Raw genomic sequence first — 20,958 nt, 5'->3', positions numbered from 1 at the left:
AATAACAACATTTTACGAACCTTTCACCAAATGAATAATCGTAATGTTTATTTTAGGAGCTAAAAGGGAGTTTTTTGCACCAAAATACATGTAAACCTTCAACAATCAGACAGGAGGGACATTAACAGTGAAGAATAAACGTTATTGTCTCTGTTCAAGTGCATAGTCTGGGATGTGTTTGTTTCATAGACGAAAAAAACACACCCTTTTATTTCCATGCCAGTCAAGCACCTTGATGCACTTTAATTGAATTAATTTTAACTGAATTGAGCTGAATAGAATTGAAAGGGATGCAGGCAGAGTCACGGAGAAACAAAGAGTCAATATATTATCTTACTTGAATAGTTTCGAATGCACTCAGGACCCCTTTAACTCTCCATTATGTTACTATAGTATTGTCCAATCTGCTCTATTCCAAATGAGTTTGTTTGCACACACCAATCACTCACTTTTTCTCAACAATTCACTTTGCCTTTGTTTCTTTCTTTCTGTTTGTTGATCAAGTATGTCTTAGGACTTTGTCCTTGGCTTCTGTCTCTGGCGCAGAAGTTACATTTAGGGTTAGGGTTAGCCCAACCATAACCCTAATATTTATTTATTGGTATTCAAACAGTACAGACTGAACATTAATTATTCAAAACATCACACAAATAGTATGATGTTTATGTGCACAGATACAAAACAACACACCAACGTAGAAACAGGATCAATATATTAACAGTATAAATGTTTGCCAAGGTACAGGCCTGCTTTATATGGTAATTACTAACATCTTACTTAAGCTAGATGTAGTAGCATAGAGTTGGGAGGATATTTACTGCCTAGCCTCTACATAATCAATAAAGGTTTGTCAAGTCTTTTGGAATTTGTCAAGCAGAGCCCCGTAAAGTAAATCTTTGACCTTCTACTTTTAGGTGCTACATAACATCTTTTATTCACATAGTATAGGTGGGAGGTTATGCCTGTTTCCAGTTCAGTTGAAAGGAGTCATTTAAGATGTGCTCTCTCAGTAGGTTTGGGCCATGTCTGCCAAACTGGCATATGATGGTCTCTACAGTGAAACATCATGATGGACCATCGCATTGGTATTTACAAATCTGAGGCAGTGTGTCCCCCCAGTGTTGTTGTATGGAAGCTGTTGTTTATTATGTCACCGCCGCTGTCATACTTCTCTGTGCGAGGTTTAAAAGGCTCCTGGTCTCTGCACCACATGTCCGTGACTTAGCTTTGTTCGGCCTCATATGCATACAATGTTGGAGTGTTGCAGTGTTGGCCGACAAACCAAGGATGCTAAGCTTAGAAAACTGTGTTTAAAAACCGTATGTAACACTGCCGCCAGAAATTTAACCAAGTGTCTTGGGTTCGCCTAACTGAGCTAGGTTGATAAGAACTTAGGAAATGGGACATTTAAACATACTTGTAGTGCACTGAGCAATAGCATACTTCGTTTTCATTTCATCCCCACATATCACATACAACAACTCTTAACTCTAATGGTACATGCCACTTAACTGTGCTCTCTAGTGGGGTTGCCTTTTGTATATAGGCAATGGTCAGAGAATAGTAGTCCATAGCTGTCAGTCATCAGCGATCAACGATAACTTCAGTGTGGTTATTCATTCATGAAAGTGAAGAGTTTGTTTATTTAGTTTGTTGAGGCATAAAAAGTCAACCAATGAAGATGTCATTCTGAAACGATGGCTGTTTCTTCTCAATTTTCCTTCCTATGTGGTTGAGTTTCAGTCTATGAACTGTCAGTGGAGAGCTAAGGAATTATTATACAAATGTTAAAGAAATTGTTACAGTATTTTGCGGTGACATCTTGACTGACTTCAAGTAGTAACTTTTCAGAATTTGTGCAGGTCTTTGTCTTTAGGTAAGTGTAAAAAGTTTGTACAATGGGAAAATTGAAAAAAAGCAAATGTTTTCCCACACTCATCTCTGTCTCTCCCTTTCTCTCTGTAGCTCTTTGTGGAGGCTATGTCTATGGTAAAACAGGGACAATTCTGTCTCCTGGCTTTCCTGACTTCTACCCAAATTCTCTGAACTGCACCTGGACTATAGAGGTGTCTCATGGGAAAGGTAAGATCATGCGTGTATTGTACATACATTATTGAATGCATTTATTTAAAAAAAAAAGTCCTCCTTCCATAAGTTAATAAAAATGGATATTTGATTTGGCACGTTTTGAAGACTGTCGCGCTCAGTATGTTACCCGATGTGTGTATCTGTTTCCTGTTTTTTTTACCGTCTGTCTGTTGCCATCTTTGTGTCTTTAACTAACACTCTTGTACCATGTATCCATCCATGCATTCATGCGTCCACTTGTCCATCCATTCATTTCATTCATCCATGGATTTCCAGGAGTCCATCTGGTTTTCCACACCTTCCATCTGGAAGAGAACCATGACTACCTTTCCATCATTGAAGACGGCAATTTTCAGGTTCCAGTAGCGCGACTGACCGGCTCAGTGCTGCCCCCTAGTGTCAAAGCAGGGCTCTATGGGAACTTCAGCGCTCAGCTACGTTTCATCTCGGATTTTTCCATGAGTTATGAAGGCTTTAATATTACTTTCTCAGGTAAGGACACTGAAAGAGAACTGTTTTTTGTGAACATGGATGTGATAGTAAATCCATCTTAAATGGCTTGATTTTATTTGCACAGCAGCCTTTTCAAGCATACATTTGGCAAAGTCATTCATATCTACATAAACAGAATCAATAGATGTCATAGACAACAGAACTGGTTGTCTACTATAGTTGTATTCTTATGTTCTAACAAAGGCACAGAGCAGTACAGTCATTACTGAAACTGTGAAGATAACGAAGACAAGTTTATAGTCTGAAGGCTAAACTTTAACTGACATACAAGTTGTAAAACCCAATTGTATCTCTTTTTATACCTTATAGACAGCTTAACATTATAAACATTGTCTCGGACCATAGATAACATCTAAATTAGCATTAAGATACAGCACTCTTAGAACAGTTTGCACTGTCACTATGCACTGCTCTTTCACAGAGGTGGGGTCGATGACCAGACATACATTTACTAAACAAACCAGTTAGTCTTCAGCTTTACAGTCTTTTGTCCTATGAAAAAAGAAAATACTAATGAAAAACATTTCAAATAAAGCATAAACCTCACCTGAGTCAGTGGACTACTGTACAAGGCTGCAGCTCTCTACACTTGATAATATGTATGAGACAAATGCTCCAAGGATAACCCATCTACAAACAAAATACATTCCTGTTTTTTTCTTCAGCATTCTTAGCCATTGAAATTAATGAGCTAGTTTAATAAATTAATATTAAATCAGTTACATTTAACAATGTTATTTAAAAGTAATCTTAATGACATCACATATGTTAATTCCTCTATATTGAGAGGCTGCAGTTGTTACCTTTATGCAGTACTGGAGTGGATGTTACTTTCTTCTCTCCAGTATGATCATATTTAGCTCCTGCCACATGCGTGTGTTGTACAGTAGCAAACTCAGTTACAAAGATGTCGGAACATCAAATATTGATCAATATTGCGCATAACCTTCTGAAATCTGAAATTGCATAGGTACTGCATTTAGGTTGGTAGTCAGTTCTGTTAATATGATTACAATTTGACTATTAAACAATCACACCATCAACCTAGTTTGGAATTCATGGCAGTGGACTTATATGTACATCATTTTTTGAATTCTTTAGTCAAGGTTATGTTTACAGTACTCACTCAGTTCCTGTACATTTCGTACCACTTTAATCCTTTTGCAGTGACTTCTAAACAATGTTGCTTATCTCTCCTGGGTGTATAGAATACGACTTGGAGCCATGTGAGGATCCCGGTGTTCCGGCATACAGCAGGCGGATGGGATTCAGATTTCGAGTTGGCGACTCACTGGCCTTCTCTTGTTTCCATGGCTACCGACTTGAGGGAGACAGCAAGATCACTTGTCTGGGAGGCGGCAGGCGAGTCTGGAGCAACATACTCCCGCGATGTATAGGTAAGACAGTGAAGAAGTCAGAGGGACTTAGTGAATGGTGTCTCAGTAGAAATGTAAGATGATTGACACTGCAAAACACAAACCGAAATAGATGATTTTTAAAAATTTTTTTTTACTCATTTAGAGAATAGTTTCAGACATTTGAGCATTATATTATTATTATATATTATATTGTTTTTACATTATTATTCTTGAATATTCTAATAAACCTTTCTTAACCCACATTGCTGTCTTACATAACATTGTATATAGCAACGTAATAATGAGCCTTTTAAAAGTATTTCTGCCCTCAATATTTATAGCTTTGGATTGGTTTATTTGAGTGAAAATATCTGGCGGCTTGTAAAATAGAGCTTTCAAATTACCTTCCTCACCATATTAATAAGCCTTGAGCTAAATATCAGCATTTTCCTGGTTGTAACTCACCAGTGTTTTACTGCTGCCACAATGGTAATTTACTACAATTTGACTGGGTGTCTTTTGGTTTTATTTGCAAGGATTTGGCTGTAATCAGGCTGTAATTTGCTAGTATTTGAAGAGTATCAGTGTTGCCTTGGATGTTGCTGATAATTTCTGACAGTCTGACTGGTGACTGCTGGTAATTTTCAAGCCCTAAAAAGAGCATACTGAAAATGCTATAATGGCATTATCTGTCAAAAGATCAGGCCTGACTAAGAGGAAACTGAGCAACAGCAGCTGGCAGTGCTCACTGGGTTCATCCCTCTCCCTCTCTTTTTTCAAATGTCCCTAGCACTTTCTAACTGTTTCTCCTCCTCTCCCTCTGTATTTAGACAGTCCTTGGGTAAATAATTAGGGCATTAGCTGCTATATGAAAAGTGTTAATACTGTGTCTTTTGTTACTCCCAGTTTCCCTTTTCTAATTTCTGTCTGCATATTTTCCAAAGGCCCTTGTCTGTCTTGGTTCTTCAGGAATCTTCTTTTCTTTTCTTCCTCCTTCAGCTCTGTTTATCCCTTTCGTTTCCCCCTTTATCCTCTATTCTCTCTCTTACACTCTATAGAGCTGTCTTTACTCTTCAAAGATCCATGCTCCTTATCTCCTGCCATAATCTGCTTTGAAAACAACAGAACATTTACAAAAATGCTGTTTAGAATTTTAGATAGTGTCAGATTCGTTGCATCTTGTGTTTTGTTTAGTTTTATTTTCTCAGTGACTACCATGTTGTTCCACACACGCACCTCTCTTGTCTGTCTCATTACTTCCATTTCCTCTCCCTCCTGACCAAGTAGTGGTGGTCCTCCTCAGTGGGAGTTAAAAGCCTGCTCGTCTCTCTTTTCCTTTCTCCTCTCCTCATTTACACTTGACAACACTCTATTTGCAAAAAGAGCCACTTTCTAAACTTTGATAGCCACTATACCTGCTAGATAATTTGTATGAATTCTATTTTCTGACAAACTAATCCAGACTTCATTTTGTGCCACATCTTTACATCGTGATTACATTTCTGTGATTTACTGTTTCGTTTTAAATATATTTGTTCTTATTGTCTTATTCAAAGCACATTTCAAACAATTGCTTTCAAGCTATATTACACTGAATAGCTCATTATTATTATCATTATCATCATCATTATTGTTGTCATGCCCGCCGAGTTAAAGTGGTTATACTTTTCTCTGTAATCTCTCTTTTTTCTGACTTCTCCTGTCTTTTTTTACACAAGGCAACCCAGATATTCTGACTGCTCGAAGATAATTAGGTAGAAATTCTGTGATTTTGATCCACACTATCCCGGCCCCCTTTGCTCTCTGTTGCTGTAGCGGAGTGTGGAGCCTCCTCACTAGGACCAGAAGGCGTTCTCCTGTCTCCTAACTTCCCATCCAACTACGATAACAACCATGAGTGCATCTACCGCATCACTACTGAAAAGGGCAAAGGAATCAGGCTGAAAGCTGAGAGCTTTTCATTGCAAGATGGAGACTATCTCAAGGTAGGCATACAGACTTCTCAAGGTCTTCTCAGTCAAGTAGTAGAAAATGTATAAAAGCATCATTTATTCGCACATGTGGCACTTACAGCATTAAGTGCATAGCCAAAACATGAAGATATACAAAGCTGCACGATTTGACATGTATTGACTCGAAGAGATTGTAATGTCATTGTGTGATAGCTACAATAATGAAGTTCACAAAAACCCAGTAAAATAATGCATCATTAAAAATATACAGACCATAAAAATATATGATCAGGGATCTTTAATTAAAGTTTGCATGTTTCACTGTGAGCTTTATACAGCTCTGCAGGGCACTTTCTGTGCTTTTTGAAGTCTTTCATTCTTTATCAATTGCAGAGATTCTGAAAATAGCCAAGATGAAACAGTCAGTTCATTTCCAAATTGAATGATTCCTTTATGTATCTATGAACTAGTGGTAATTTTTCAAGCAGAAAATATTAAAAGGCAGGTTTGTTTGTTTTTTTGAAGTATATGTGACTTATATTCAGAGCTATATCCAAAAGAATGCTTACTTTCATGTTCAAGGTCACCTACCTCTCCGGTGAATTTAACTGCAGTTTTTATTCATCAATACAAAAATGTATGTCACAGTGTTCATCCTCTTGTAAATGTAGTGTAATTTCCTGTTCTTCCTAATATTTCATTCACTCATGAAGAAGTACAATGAGCTGCATGATGTCATGAAGAGTATTTTTTCCATCCACACATTTTTAGGTTTGTGTTCTCAGCAGTCATTTTTATGTTGACTTGCTAGGGCTGGGTATCAATCAAAAATTTTTGATACCAGTACCATTACCGATACCTTCACTTCGACACCTTCGGTTCCTGAATGATAGTTTTTCGATACCAATTTTATAATATTAATTCTAACAAAAAGTGATTCGGTAAATGGTCAGGTGCTTCAACAAATTTGCCGTGTTGCCAGCCATAGCAATGATGACTTTTTTGCATATATTGCATTGCACGATTGGTATCAATCTTGCTAAAATGGAGCCATGCTTTTGACCTTGGTGGCATTTTTTAACCGGTTCGACAACACACACAACTACAGTTCACAACACAGATACACGTGAACCCTGTCTGTGGGCGTAACCATAAAACATCTCTGGTAACCACGTATGTAGTTTTCCTGCATGCCACTGTCATGTGTAACGTTACAGCCAATTACCGGCAGCATTATCAGATCTTGATAACGTGATTAACCTCTGGGGACCGAAACTTGGCACCGAAAGAAGTTTGGTACCTAGCCCTATGCATCGCTGAGCTAAAACGTCCTGAATGCAATCCATCAAATGTGCAAGCTCTTGTTCCAGCCATGCAAAACTGCTCCAATTAAGGTCTAAGGGGCTGCATATCCCTTTATTATATGAGATGTGCAAGAAAAAGACTGGACTAAAAACATGAACAACAGGAGGCTCTTCAGACTCCCTGGTTTAGCCAATATATAGTTAAATTGTAATTGCAAGGTTTGCCCTGGCTGTTAGGTGTGTTAAACATTGTTGTAAGAAGCAGTAACATCCCTGCAGGGGTTTATTACCCATGTTCTCTATTAGTGCTGATGGTGCCTCTGCTGCACGGGCCATCCACAGCTGAATGGAAACTCGGGAAACAGGAGCACAAAAGGATCAATTCAGCCTCTAATGTTCGTAGGCTACTGTTAACCCTATAATGAACCGACCACAGACCACAGTGTGTTATTGTTGTTAAGTTACATTAAGTGTTTGTTTGTCCTTGGTTTATACGCTTTTATTGGTCGTAAGATGTTGCAGGACTGAATTAAGAAAATAGCTCAAGAACAGAATACTTTACAGTTACTATTCCATAACTTCAGCAAAGATTATTTGTATTTAGATGAACGTCTCAACCATCAGCGCTTTTTATGTGACAAAATAACACCTTAGTGATGGAATAGCTACACAATGTCAGCTGTAATTGATGTGTTGCGCTTGAAGACACTTGAAGGCTATACAAACTTGGTCTGCAATATATTGTTATGGTTGTTCTCAGTCTGCTGGTTCCCCCATAAATTTGAAGGATTTGGAGTTGCTGTGTTGTGTATATATAAGTGATTCATTGAAGTGTTTACATATTATAAACTTGGATGTGCATGCTTGTGTATGTCTGAACTACAAAAAGAATTACAGATGTTCCCAGGCTTGTAATTCCTCATGAGTCCTCTCTTGAGTGCATGTGCCCACTTCAGAGTCAGTGAGGAGCAGCTGTGTGAGCTGTTTTACAGTCTTGACACTGTCCGACAGACATCGTCTAAGACTTCTTCTATTCACAGTGTCTCTTAGCAGTATTAGGCCTGAGGGCATGGTTAAGCCAGTATGTGGTTAGAGTGTATTATCAGTATTAGGCCTAGAGCATTGGCTGAGCCTGTCTGTGGTTGGATTGTATTAGCTGGGTTCCCCCTGACTTTTAGAGAAGCGTGACATCATTGTAAAAGTAGGAAAGGTATTAAAACATGGAAAATCCCTTAAAGGAAAGGAAAACGACTCCCAACAAACATAAACATGCTTAAATATTGCTTGTACAGTAAATTCCATCATGGCCTTAATTCAGACAATAGCCATGAAGAGAAGCTGATCCAGCCATAAGAAGGTTTCTGCACCTTAGTTCTCCAGCATGTTCCATTATATGACCATCCCTGTGATTCAACATAAGGATGCAGCTTCAAAGACTGGAGAGCAGAGGAAGGCATTGGCTCTTTTGCAACTATGATTCTGTTCTTCACAAGACACCCGACATAGTATTTACTGTAGTGAATTGATTCCTTATCAGAAAATAAGAGGAACAGAGAGACAGAACACAGAGAACGACTGGAGATCACACAAGTTAATGAGGGCACGCTGGATGCTAACATAGCAATTAAAAAGTAACGAGAGGCCCAAAGACTGATTTGCAAGAATGTTGTTTAACACGTTCCACATGGAGCTTACAACAATATTAGATTTTGGCTTCAGTCTTGATGCTGAGGGTCCTACATAATGGCAAATGGTTTGTTTGCCAGTGAGAGCCAGTCACACAATCTGAACACTTAATCAGAGTATAAATACTTTACAGTTGCTATTAAATGCTTAGACCAGACTTTTCAGTTTTTGCTGTACCAGTGGTGAGGTCCTCAGAAAAGCAATGCTCTCACAAATAATCTAGACGAAACTGTAAAATCAATCCGTTTTCAACTCTTGCACATTTTCCTCCATAGCATTCTTCATTTTGAAATTAATGATACTGGCATAATTTAGTTATGTGAAAAGTCGTAATTATGCAACAGATAGCAGGTGCATGATGTGATGATCTGTACGATTCAATGGTATACAAATTAGCTTTTATAAGGGCTGTGACAAGCAATATACAGCATGTCTGTTAATTATAAATTTCCCAAAGAATTAGCAGAAAGCATAACTATAATGAACTGAAGGGAAAGCCCTAAAGTGCCACTTAGGCTAGCAATTAGCATGCCACTCCTCAGGCTAACGGTAATGGAGCTAATGCCTGTTACTGCAGCAGAATACTCTGAACACAAACCATTTGTTTGACTGTTCAGCAAGCTTCAGGCTAAAATCTCCTGTAACATATGAAACAGTTCATTACAATTCCTTTTGCTATTGGCTAAGGTTTTCATCCTGGCACAGCTAAAGAAAAGCCTAACCAAGCTCAATTTGCCTAAGAATGCCCTCTAATACAGTGCTTGACCGGATTTGCTCAGATGTACTAAAACCCTGAAGGAAAAAAAGTGAGAAAGGGCAAGAAAGAAACAGAGTCAGGTTGTGAAGGAATTGTTCTATGAAAATAGGGGTGATAGGAGAGCAGCCGAGGAAAAGGGAGAGTCAGACAGACACATTGAGGAGGGGTGGCAGATGGTGACATGTTGATTTATGAGCCGCAGGGCTTTTCATTAACCATACTGAGTTTTACTAAAACAGAGAGAGGAGGAGAGAAAGATAGACAGAAAGAAAGAAAGAGAGGCAGACAGACAGACAACGAGATGCAAAACTGGGGTACACTGACAGTTAGAACTGGAATGAGAAGCAGGGAAGGAAAATTAATTTGGGGGGAGTAAGGCTACAGATACTGTGATACCATCTTGTATTTTATTATTTTTTTTAAGCTTTTGCTCAATTACATTCTATCCTTGGCCATGTCTGTCTGTCTGTCTGTCTTCCTCCTGTGTATGCTTTCCTTCGCAACCACACACTCCAACATACTGTAGGTCTTACTTCACATCGTGACATGTCTCCACTGACTGGTAATGCCTGTAGAGATAGAACACTGCATCCCCTTAGCCCTTTTCCTTTGATATTCCTGCCACCTGCAGACCTGTCTCCACCAATCTTTGGAAATGTCTTAGGCTGCTAAATATAAGCACGAGCAGTTCACATTTATATCCTGGCTGTGAGATAGTATTTGCTATCAGGTGCATCTAAGTCCTAATTCTCACCTCCAAACTGCAGTCAAAAGTAGACTGCCCCTCACCAACTACTACTTCTCCTCTGCATTCACAAGAGGGCAAAGACAAACGTAAGTTAAATTTCCAGAGTTGGGAAGTTATAGGACCATGTTTCGGCATATATTATGTCAATGTTGGCAAGTTTACATCATTTTGAGGGCATGTCATTTTCAGATAATCATATTTTTTTCTTTCATATAAATGCATCTTCACATCCTCTGCTGCATAATCTCCTACTTTGCTCCATGTGCTCAGGATGTTGCAGACAATCTTTTCAAAATATGGCTTAATAGACAACTAGCACATTTACATTTTTTTTTGCATGTATGTTGGCTTTCTTTGGCTTCAGACAACTAACTGAATTTGCTGTGCTGTGTTGAGCCATCTTGTGGATTGAGTCATGTTTTTAAGAAAATTAACATATTTAAAACACAAAGAATGTCCTACAGTATTGATTGGTGCACATCAACCCTTTGGTTGCTTTGTTATTTGCTGTTTGATATTTGTAGTTATATGTTAAACTCTTCCTGACTTCCTTGTGTTGCCAAACTGTGAAGATCTCTCTGGGAGCCATTACTCCACCCTCCGTATCTACTTGTCTCGCAACGCTCATGTGAAATAAATGACCCCCAGCTGTTTTGTCTCTTGTTTTTGCTGCCAGTGTGAGTACACAGTTGCAGGTAGATCATTATAGTGCAAACAGTGAGAACCAAAAAGAGGTATTGAATTGAGCCAGAAAGCTGAAATGTTAACTTTATCATCAGTTTCTTATCTTTCAAAAAGAAAAATGCGATCAACATAGGGAATTACAGTTAAATCCTGCAATATTAATCCACCAAATGATGTTTTTATGCTGTAATTTTAATCCATCCTGTTTTCATCCTTTTAACAGTCTCCTGCTATTTTTAACTTCACTAATATGCATGACGGCATCTCAAACCAGTCCCCCCCCCCCCCACCCCACCCACACACACACACACACACACACACACACACACACACACACACACACACACACACACACACACACACAGACTTGCCTTTTTAAGAGTGGAGAACATGCATCCTGAGACTTAGGGCTTTTACTGGTGATTTCTAGGAAAAACACTAACATCAGTCCTCTTGGGCAGCATATTTTGAAAAAAATGAACACAAATTTGAAACACGTATCACAGCTGGAGTCAAACTCAAATGTGATTAAGCTCCTTTTTAAATTTCATTGAGAAGAGCAGTATATCCTCAGCCAATACACAAATTAAAGTGATATTCAAATCTGCTGCTTCCCACAGGTGCTAGACACGGATTAAACTGCAAATCTGGAAGTAGGATATTGAATATGTTTCACTTCATGAACACTTCACCACTTTTGAATGGTGCAAACAACATTTTAGTTAATGTATTAGGTTTATTTACCAACCATGATTAAAGTTTTGGTTATTTATACTCTGGAATTGTTTCATTGAAAATATAGGCTTTCTTGGTTAAGTTAGCCCAGTAAAACCTCACATTGGCTCTCTCTTTTGAGATGTTTCACAAGGTGCAGTCTGAGGCAAAGTCAAGCAAAGTAGAATTCTTGCTAAAAAACAGTGATGTTGTGTTTTTTTCATCATTGCATACTGACTGGCAAGCAGAGGAGGAAGCAAAGGCAATGCAGCAGCACCCTGCAGTTTTGGTTTCAAGACTGACTAAATTTTTTTTTCCATGTTTTGTTTGCAGACCACACCAGGTCAGCAGCGCACTGTGAACACATGCGCTGCAATATTCTCATTACCATAACTGGTAGACGTGCACTCCCATAAGCGTCTACAAAACCACACAAACCTTTTCACTCATGTTTTTATTCATGCTCTGCGGTCCTGTTCCTTTGTTTTGATTGATAGGTGTATGATGGAGAGAACACTTCATCCCGTCTCCTTGGCAACTTTACACGTGATGGCATCATGGGTCATATCATCAATAGTACATCCAATCGCTTGTGGCTGGAGTTCAACAGCAACGCTTCTGGAACTGATCAGGGCTTCCGCCTCACATACACAAGTGAGTTGTTTGAGAAATCTAAACAAACTGTTAAGAAATACAGCAATGCAGAATGTTTTTCATCAATATTTACTGACACCAACCAACCATACTCTTTTTATTAAGTATGGCCAAAGAAAGAAACCATCTCTCACTTTCGCACTCAAACGCACAAAAAGTGTGATTTATTAAACTTTGAGTAGCTCTTCATGAAGATCCTTACGAGTAGATGTTTATAATTGAAAACTCAAGTGGTTGTGATTGTGGTAGATCGCCCTCGTGGATATATCCTGCATCTGTCCTTTGCCTCAGTCAAGTGATTCTTGTTCAATCCACAGCAAAATAGGTGTCATGTACTACAAAGCTCTAAAGACTAGTCTTTCCCCGTCAGCAAATTACCAAGCCTTTTCCTTTTTTTAATCATCTGACAGCTGAAAAGAGATCAACATTTTTTTTTTCTGAGCAATTTCAAAGGTGGAGTCCAGAGCCAATATGCTAAGCATACAGAAAAAGGAAATAAGCATATGAATGCTTGAAACACATATACTTAAACACCCTCTTTCTCTCTCTCTCTCTCTCTCTCTCTCTCTCTCTCTCTCTCTCTCGCACACACACATCCTAAAGGCTTTAAAGAGAGTCTGTTTAGAAGGCGAGACCAGCTGTTGTGTAAGTCAAAGAGGCTATTAGAGGAGTGTTTATCTGTAAGTCATTAAAATAAGGTGGGAAAGTGACACATCTGGAGTGGAAGAGCGACTGGACGGAGGGACAGACGGATGAAAGTAGATGGCATATGGATGCTAGACGGATGTCCTGTATATCAGTTAAACCTTTAGACAGCCGTTAATCTCCAAGTCATTAAACTGGAGAAGGTGACACCTTCTGCAAAGCTGATAGATAAGAAAGATTGATTGATGGTTTAAATAGGAGAGAGGAGAGACAAGCATCTGAGCAAGAGAGGTGGCAAGGGTTTCTCAAGTAGGGTTGGGGACAAAATAAAACCGCTTTAGTACTACACAGTGTTAAATGCTATTTTAATAGAGTAATAAGACTTCACACATCTGTTTAAGACATTAATGAGAAAGGCTGACGGAAGTGAGATGCAGCTGTTTTACAGAGATGGATGCAGGGCAGACAGAATATCATAGACACACCTCACTCAACTGTAGTGACAGCTCACTTAAAAAGTTGGCCATGTAAAAGATTTTATTACAAGGCCGTATGGAAGAGTAAATTGTGATTGGACAATGAGTGCATTCTGATTTTGTGTCCTGATTCTGTCAAAGAATAACAAATAGCAGGCATTGTGTTGAATATAATTACATCGCTCAACAGTCAGGAGGATTGATAAGAATTGCTGTTGTCGAATAGAATTATTAAGGGACACTCTCTAACAAAGATACCCACAGATTCTTTACAGTCAAAGTCTTAATTTGTCATGACAGAATCTTTGATGTATCAGTTATCATATAACATGTTTCACAGCTAGTTGAAGAGCCTTAAGCCTAAGGCTTAACCTCTAATACATCCTTATTTCGCATAAAAAAGATTGTCTTGTGAAAAGTGATGCTTCAAAGGGCTTTTTAGCCCCCAATACAACTACATATTTAATGCTAAAAAAAATGTTTTAGTCCCTACATAGTCGTAGAAAGTTATGGTGGGGAAATCATGAGTCGGTAAGAAATCAATGATCAGACAGTGATGTTTAATTGGTTGTCAACAAGGTAAATATAAGCTAAAATAGATGTTTGGGTGATACATCAGTGCATCCCTATAGGTTTTATATGATATTTTTTTCAGTAAGTTGGCTCATATACTATACAGATCCAAAGATCAAAGGTAAAACGGTTCATGATAGCAAGCGATGCACTGTTTTTGGCCATCACATATCATCTCTGGACGCTTCTGAATTGACTGAGGGCATTTTGTTCATAACTGCCTGAGTGATTGCAAATAAGTTTGTGACAGTGTTGTTTATCCATCTGTCTTAGAACATTCTTGGTCTTTGTTATCTTCCAAACACAAAGACATTCCTTGCAGTGTGCTCATTCAGGTGTACAGTTTATTTGTGTTGTGTGTGAAATGTGAAAACCTACACATTTTTTTAAATATCAAAAACAAGGGTACAATTTGACTCAGTAGAAATGTGGATGAGCTCACTCTGCAGCTGTCATGTAGGGTTTCAGCAGTAACAGTGATTTAAACTCAAAATTTCTGCAGGGAGTAGTGGGATTCAGGAGGAGAATAGTATGACCTTTTGTTCTCTTGTCCAAAACTGCTCTGAGTCACACTGTTCATTTATGCAATATTGTCTCACTGCATGGACAGGAAGACCTAATCTTTGTGTGTGTTTCTGTGTGTGTGTGTGTGTCTCTTTCTAGGTTTTGACCTAGTACGCTGCGAGGAGCCAGGTGTCCCTAGTTATGGCTATAAGATCCAGGATGATGGTCATTATGCCAACACTTTTGTGTTGTATTCCTGCAACCCTGGATACAGCCTCCATGGCAGCAGTACATTGACCTGCCTCAGCGGTGACAGACGTGTCTGGGACAAAGCACTACCTTCCTGTATCGGTTAGTATGCCAACACATGTGTAGGTTCTTTGCAAATCAATAATTCAGACCTACAAGAACTGAATTATTAACCTCTTGGTGATTTTTGTTTCCCTTCAATTCAATGAGAAATATAGCAGGGAGAGGCAAGAGTCATGCTAGTCGTACTTGTTTCTGAACACCAGCAAGAGCAGGATGACTCAAAAGAGAGAGTGAGTGAACAAGTGATTGAGTCAATACAGGTGCATACTTTGAAAAGAGGGCAGGGGAACTGATTCAACAGTCCATGGGAATATTCATAGTCACACTAATACACTTCTCCTCAAAAAAATGCTCTCTCTGATCCATCAACTTGTGCACACAGGACTGTCTGCGCTCAGACCACAGGATGTCATCAGGCATGAGATTTTATTGCGCCAGGAGTCTGTGTATTTTAAGGATGGCATGGTTAAGGTGCAAAAAGGGGATGACTGTCTCAGTTGAACTTTGATGCATTTTTAATGTAAGACAGACTACATTCTTGTACCCTGAAGGTGTACGCAGTATTTTATGCCAAAGACTCTGACAGGAGCCTTAGCTTTCTGTTCTATTCTCAGCATGCACAATAAATAGAAAATTCTATCGGAGACTTTTTTTAGATGCTAGAAAGTGAGGTGATGTAAAAACAATATTGATTTATCCAAAATTTGATGGCTGCATCCTGTCTTTCTTTATAATTAACTTCTCTTGCCTGCTTTTTACACTTACACTTTTTCATCAAAGTCAGTTAACTATATACCCCGACTAACTGTGATAGGATGACTAACTATGAAAAGGATTAATCTGGGAATAGGAGTCAGATTTTAGATCATTTTTGACTCAAGTTTAATGAGAAAGCTAACAAACATGTGACAGCAAAAGTGATGATTTGTTTTATTCTAAGGATATTAAATGCCAATCATACATGCAGCTGGTTAAAACAACAAAATACTGTGAGTTTTAGAATTTTAGCCTGTTTCTAATGCATATGTCATGCAAACAAGGGAGGAAAAGGAAACGTAAAAGGAAACAGGCAAGAGAAAAACAACTTTAATGGTGTTTAAAAGTCATCTGAAATTTTAGTTGAAAGAGCAAGACATTGAGAAAATGATGAGAACTGCCTCAAGCACAATGTAATAATCAGCCATCTATGTGACTGCTGCCTTGCAATCTCAGAATATTAGGCTTTTTTTTTTTTTCAGACAGTGAAAATGACAAAAATAAAGGTTTCTGACTTGGCATATCAAGCATATATTTTAATAATTCTCAGGTTTTGAGGTAGAAAAGCTGCCAGAGGGCAGATTTAGCCTTAGTTGGCACTTGGCAGCTCTTAATTAGGTAGGAGAGAAGTGCGCCAAATGATTCAGGTGCTTTGACACAGTAGATTTTTTTTTTTTCCTTTCTTTTGCTTATGGACCTGTGAAAGCTGCTTTGTGTTTTAACTGCAGCACTGCATGTACAGCTGGCCATTCCTATTCCTGATTGCCATTCAGTAGCCACTAGTGAAGCATAAACTCAATATTTATTTCTTTGTATTGTTCCAAGGTTTGGAATCCCTGAAACAAATTTGCCATTTTTAATGTCTATAATTCCTGCTTGTCCATAAATATTGTGTGGCTTTGCATATTTTACAAATTAAAGCTCTTCCCCTGTAAGTATTTCTACCTTGTTGGGTAGACGTGGGTAATTGGCACATGTTAATTTGGAATTTCCCTTGGCGGGGCCAAACCTGTGTCTTTCTAACCTGCCAGCACACCTGAGCTCTCTGAGGTAGCCTGATGTGGTTGCTAATGGCAACTAAAAAGAGTGCGCACTCATAGGTGTGCACAGTGAATGTATTTGTGGGTATGAATGTGAATGAGTATCCGTTTTTTTAGCTGAATGTGTGTGAGTGTGTCCCTTTGTACCTCTGCAGTCAGTCATTAATTTGTAACTGCTCTGTTGCTGCCTTATATCAGGTAAGCCAGCAACCAGGAGAATTCTTGCTGGCAGAGCTGTGGGCTAACTACCTCTATAGCTACCTTTGTATCTTCCTCCTTTTTTGTCTGTCTGTTTGGGCGTTTGTCTTTTTGCCTCTCCGACTGTCTCCTACATTGTCTGTCTGGCTCTGTCCCATATCTGCAGGTACTAGCATTGAGATGAGGAGGTGGCATTGCCTCAGGCTGTTTATATACTGTCTTTCTCTTACCATCCCACATCGAGTCAAACCCAGTGTTGGTCTGCCTCGGACTCTTTTGGTCCCTTTTTTTGGTTCTCTATTCACACAGTAAACCTGTCTATCTTCCTTTCTATATGTGTGGGCATGTTTTCTCTTTCTTTCTCTGTCTTCAGGAAATGCTTTTGTCATCGTTCCAGCTTTTTAAATATTTTTTTTTCTTTCTTTGTGCATCTGTGTCTCTTCCCCTTTCTACCTGTTTTTCATGATAAAACATAGCAGAGTAGTTGCCTCCTGCCTATGTTTTCTATCACCGGGGGCTGAAACAACTGGTTGTCTTGTGGGTGTATGCATTCATGTGTGTGTATGTGCTTGAATCACTGCGGAAGTATGTTTCTGGTCTTGTGTATGATTGTGTCATTATCTTCTACTCTGTCTGTGTTCATGTGAATGTGTATTTGTGTGCATTCTGCATAGGGTAACTCGAAAACAGTAGGTTTTCATGGTATTGTAGATTGCAGAGCTGTGCTAATGGTTCCCTCTTAAGTCGCACATACAGTGCACATACTGATATGAAACCTCCCCTTTACCAAACAATTTTCTAATCATCAGCAATCTGCTGGCTCAATGGGGCACCATGTGTACCATGTTCTACCATGATGAGTTCAATTCTGCTCCCAGCTTCCTGTTGTCTCTCTTGTTCCCCTCCCCTAAAGACAATACAAAAATAACACAAGCGACAGTGTCGACAGTGTTATATATGCCTGGTCCAACTCAGGACATGTGTCAGATCTCTTTTGTGAGACAATGAGTGAGTGTAATTGAGAGAGATGCTGTGAAGGGATGAACAAATTTTCAAAAACAGAGAGCAAGAGCTACTAATACTACTACTACTGAATTATAGCAAAGGGCTGCAAGTTGTCAACAATATCTTCTAATATCTACAGTCTTCTTCTTTGTTGAACTCTTGTTGCTCTGCCCAGTTTAATATGAGTATTAGCATGTGTAGTAGCATCACACTTTCCTTTATGTGTGTTTGGTTCATTTGGTTAAGATCAAAATGTTGTTCTGTATGTGTTCTGAATGATGTTAAAAAAAAGGGGGGGGGGGACTGTTCCCAGTCATGATCATCCCTTTGTTTCATGTCCTTGTATATCACTATATGTCCTTTAATATCACTTTATATTTTTATACAGTTGTACAAAACATTTTTATAACATTTTTTAATTCCATATTTTTATTTCTACTGTTTCTTTGATATTGTATGTATGTTCAATGTATGTTCAATGTTTGTTATTGCTACTGGATGCTTGAATTTCCTCCGGTATCAATAAAGTATCTATCTATCTATCTATCTATCTTGTAGCGGAGTGTGGAGGTCACATAACTGGAGCAGTGTCTGGGCGGATTCTGTCGCCAGGATATCCTGCTCCATATGACAACAACCTTCACTGTACCTGGACTATAGAGGCTGACACAGGCAAGACAATCAGGTAATTATGAAGCAGTTGGATGTATACTGAAGCCACTGTGAGTATGATGATGGCCTGCAGTGTAGCCTGCACTTTTTTGGTTTCCGCTTAAGGGAAACATGCAAGGAGTTTTTTGTTTTTTTTTCATAAACAAATGAGATAGCAAATATATTAACAAGAATCTGCAATGTTGCTTTGCTGTGGTCAAGCTTACTGGCTAACCATACATTTAATAGGAGCAGTAATGCAGTAATAGCATTATTTATGATGATGAACAGCCCTCGCTCTACACATACTATAGAGGTAAAACTCACAAGACTGTCGGGGAATGACATATTCACTAATTATAGATGAATGTTCACTGTCAAAGCCACTGCTGTGTGGAAGAGTTCATCACATTATTCATTCTGCCAAGAAGGTGTTGCTAAATACTTTGAGGGTACTGCTGACATTCCTGTGTGTGTGTGTGTGTGTGTGTGTGTGTGTGTGTGTGTGTGTGTGTGTGTGTGTGTGTGTGTGTATTGTCAGCTCTGCCTCATTTCGTTTTATGGTTGACAAGATTTTTGCTAAAACTACCCTATAAAGAAGAGGTGTAAATGTTTGCATTGTATCTCTGATCTCCTGTATAATTTCTGTACTTTTCAGCCTCCACTTCATTGTCTTTGACACTGAGGTCGGCCACGATATCCTCAGAGTTTGGGATGGTCCATCTGGGCCATCAGATGGAGGGATCCTTTTGAAAGAATGGTCTGGCCCAGCCTTACCTGAAGATATCCACTCGACCTTCAACGTACTCACACTGCAGTTTGATTCTGATTATTTCATCAGCAAGCAAGGATTTTCTATACAATTCTCCAGTAAGTAGACCTTTTGTTATACTTGCAATTCACATGATCAAGGAAACATCCCTCGATGCTACTAAATCAGTGAACTGGGTGGTCTGCCCTACATCCACACATGAAGCAAAAACTCATTGCTGTGTTAGAAAGTAAATTACCTCATTAACAGACTCATCACACATATAGTTTTTTAGTTATTTTATAAGCCTCATTTAATATTGGTTATGAGATAATTAATCTGGAAATAATACTGCATTTAACAGGATTTCTGAAAAAACCCTTAGCTAGAATCAAATGAGAAATTAAATAGCTCGGGACCTAGGAGCCAGGCTCAGTAAGTCCTGAAGAACCTGTAGCTCAGTTGGGCTCGGATCAAGTTGCTTAATTACTTATTTGACAGCATTGTGACATGTTTTTGTTAAAGACACAGTTTTGGGAAATGAATTGATTAAAAGAAAATACTAAAAATGATTATAACAAGTGCAAATTCGCAATAGCATCGACAGGGACATGCAGACATCCCCTCATGCATGCATTTACACACAACTTCACAAACACCTGACCTCAATGGCATGTTTCCGACTCATATTTAGAAGGTTGCAATTGCTATAGGTTGGACACAATTTTGTGGACCACTGTAGGAATATATTTTTGGTTCAGTGATGCCTCTTACAAATATTTACAGATTTATTAGTTATGAAAGGAGACATAGCAAGATAGTATTTCCATGTGTCTTTCTACAAAGTTTGTTACATGAGTCGGTTGAGAAGTTATGGTCCTTTTTGTTTAAGGCAAATCCTTAAATCCGACATGAACACAGACATTTAGTTTAACACACACACACACACACACACACACACACACACACACACACACACACACACACACACACACACACAGATGCATAAGCATACTCATACACAGAAAAACACACAAGTTTGACAAATGCCAAAATTAAGCCTCCTACAGAGTGCCCTATAGAACTGCTGGTCGCAACTAGAAATAAATGCAATGAATCATTTTAAAGGCTAATGAACAAAGTCGTTTCCATAAATTTCAGTGGCTCTGAACCGTAAAACTCAGATTGTCTCTGTAGGTCAATTTCGTAAAAATATATTTTTTCCCCACCAAATTTCCTCATAGAGATGTCAGTGAACACAAAGTATTGCTGTTGTTTCACCCCATTTTTTAAAGAAACGACAAGCTGTACAATAAATGTGGGATGGCATTTTCTGTCTCAGTCACTCCTACTCAAAAATGTCTGTGCACCATCCACTTGGAATCATTGGCCAAAGTCACTGCAGTCCACTGTAGTGGCAAAATCGATCAGTCACACTAAGTAAGAAAAGTTGGGAAGCGGGAGAGCAGATAGTTGGGACCGTCTTACCTTAACAGCTCCTTTTTCACAATAGAGCATCCAGAAACACACACACAGCAGGAGGAAACTGCAGTGTACACACATACACACACAACATTCTAGAGTTTGTT

At 38.8% G+C, this 20,958-nt stretch overlaps 1 protein-coding gene across 7 annotated transcripts in view; it reads left to right on the top strand.

Moving 5' to 3' along the window:
• The window catches only part of LOC119017738 (CUB and sushi domain-containing protein 1-like), a 405,003-nt gene that overhangs the window by 277,872 nt on the left and 106,173 nt on the right, over positions 1-20,958 (top strand). For all 7 annotated transcript variants that reach the window (XM_037094673.1, XM_037094672.1, XM_037094678.1 and 4 more), the window contains 8 exons: positions 1,966-2,082; positions 2,365-2,580; positions 3,810-3,998; positions 5,775-5,944; positions 12,302-12,458; positions 14,816-15,007; positions 18,526-18,652; positions 19,277-19,488. In XM_037094673.1, the coding sequence (XP_036950568.1) occupies positions 1,966-2,082; positions 2,365-2,580; positions 3,810-3,998; positions 5,775-5,944; positions 12,302-12,458; positions 14,816-15,007; positions 18,526-18,652; positions 19,277-19,488 (1,380 nt within the window). The remainder of the gene's footprint in view (positions 1-1,965; positions 2,083-2,364; positions 2,581-3,809; positions 3,999-5,774; positions 5,945-12,301; positions 12,459-14,815; positions 15,008-18,525; positions 18,653-19,276; positions 19,489-20,958) is intronic.

Source organism: Acanthopagrus latus, chromosome 4 (genome assembly GCF_904848185.1).
Source record: "Acanthopagrus latus isolate v.2019 chromosome 4, fAcaLat1.1, whole genome shotgun sequence".
NCBI classification, from domain to species: Eukaryota; Metazoa; Chordata; class Actinopteri; order Spariformes; family Sparidae; genus Acanthopagrus; species Acanthopagrus latus.
This window is presented reverse-complemented; position numbering and strand designations above follow the sequence as displayed.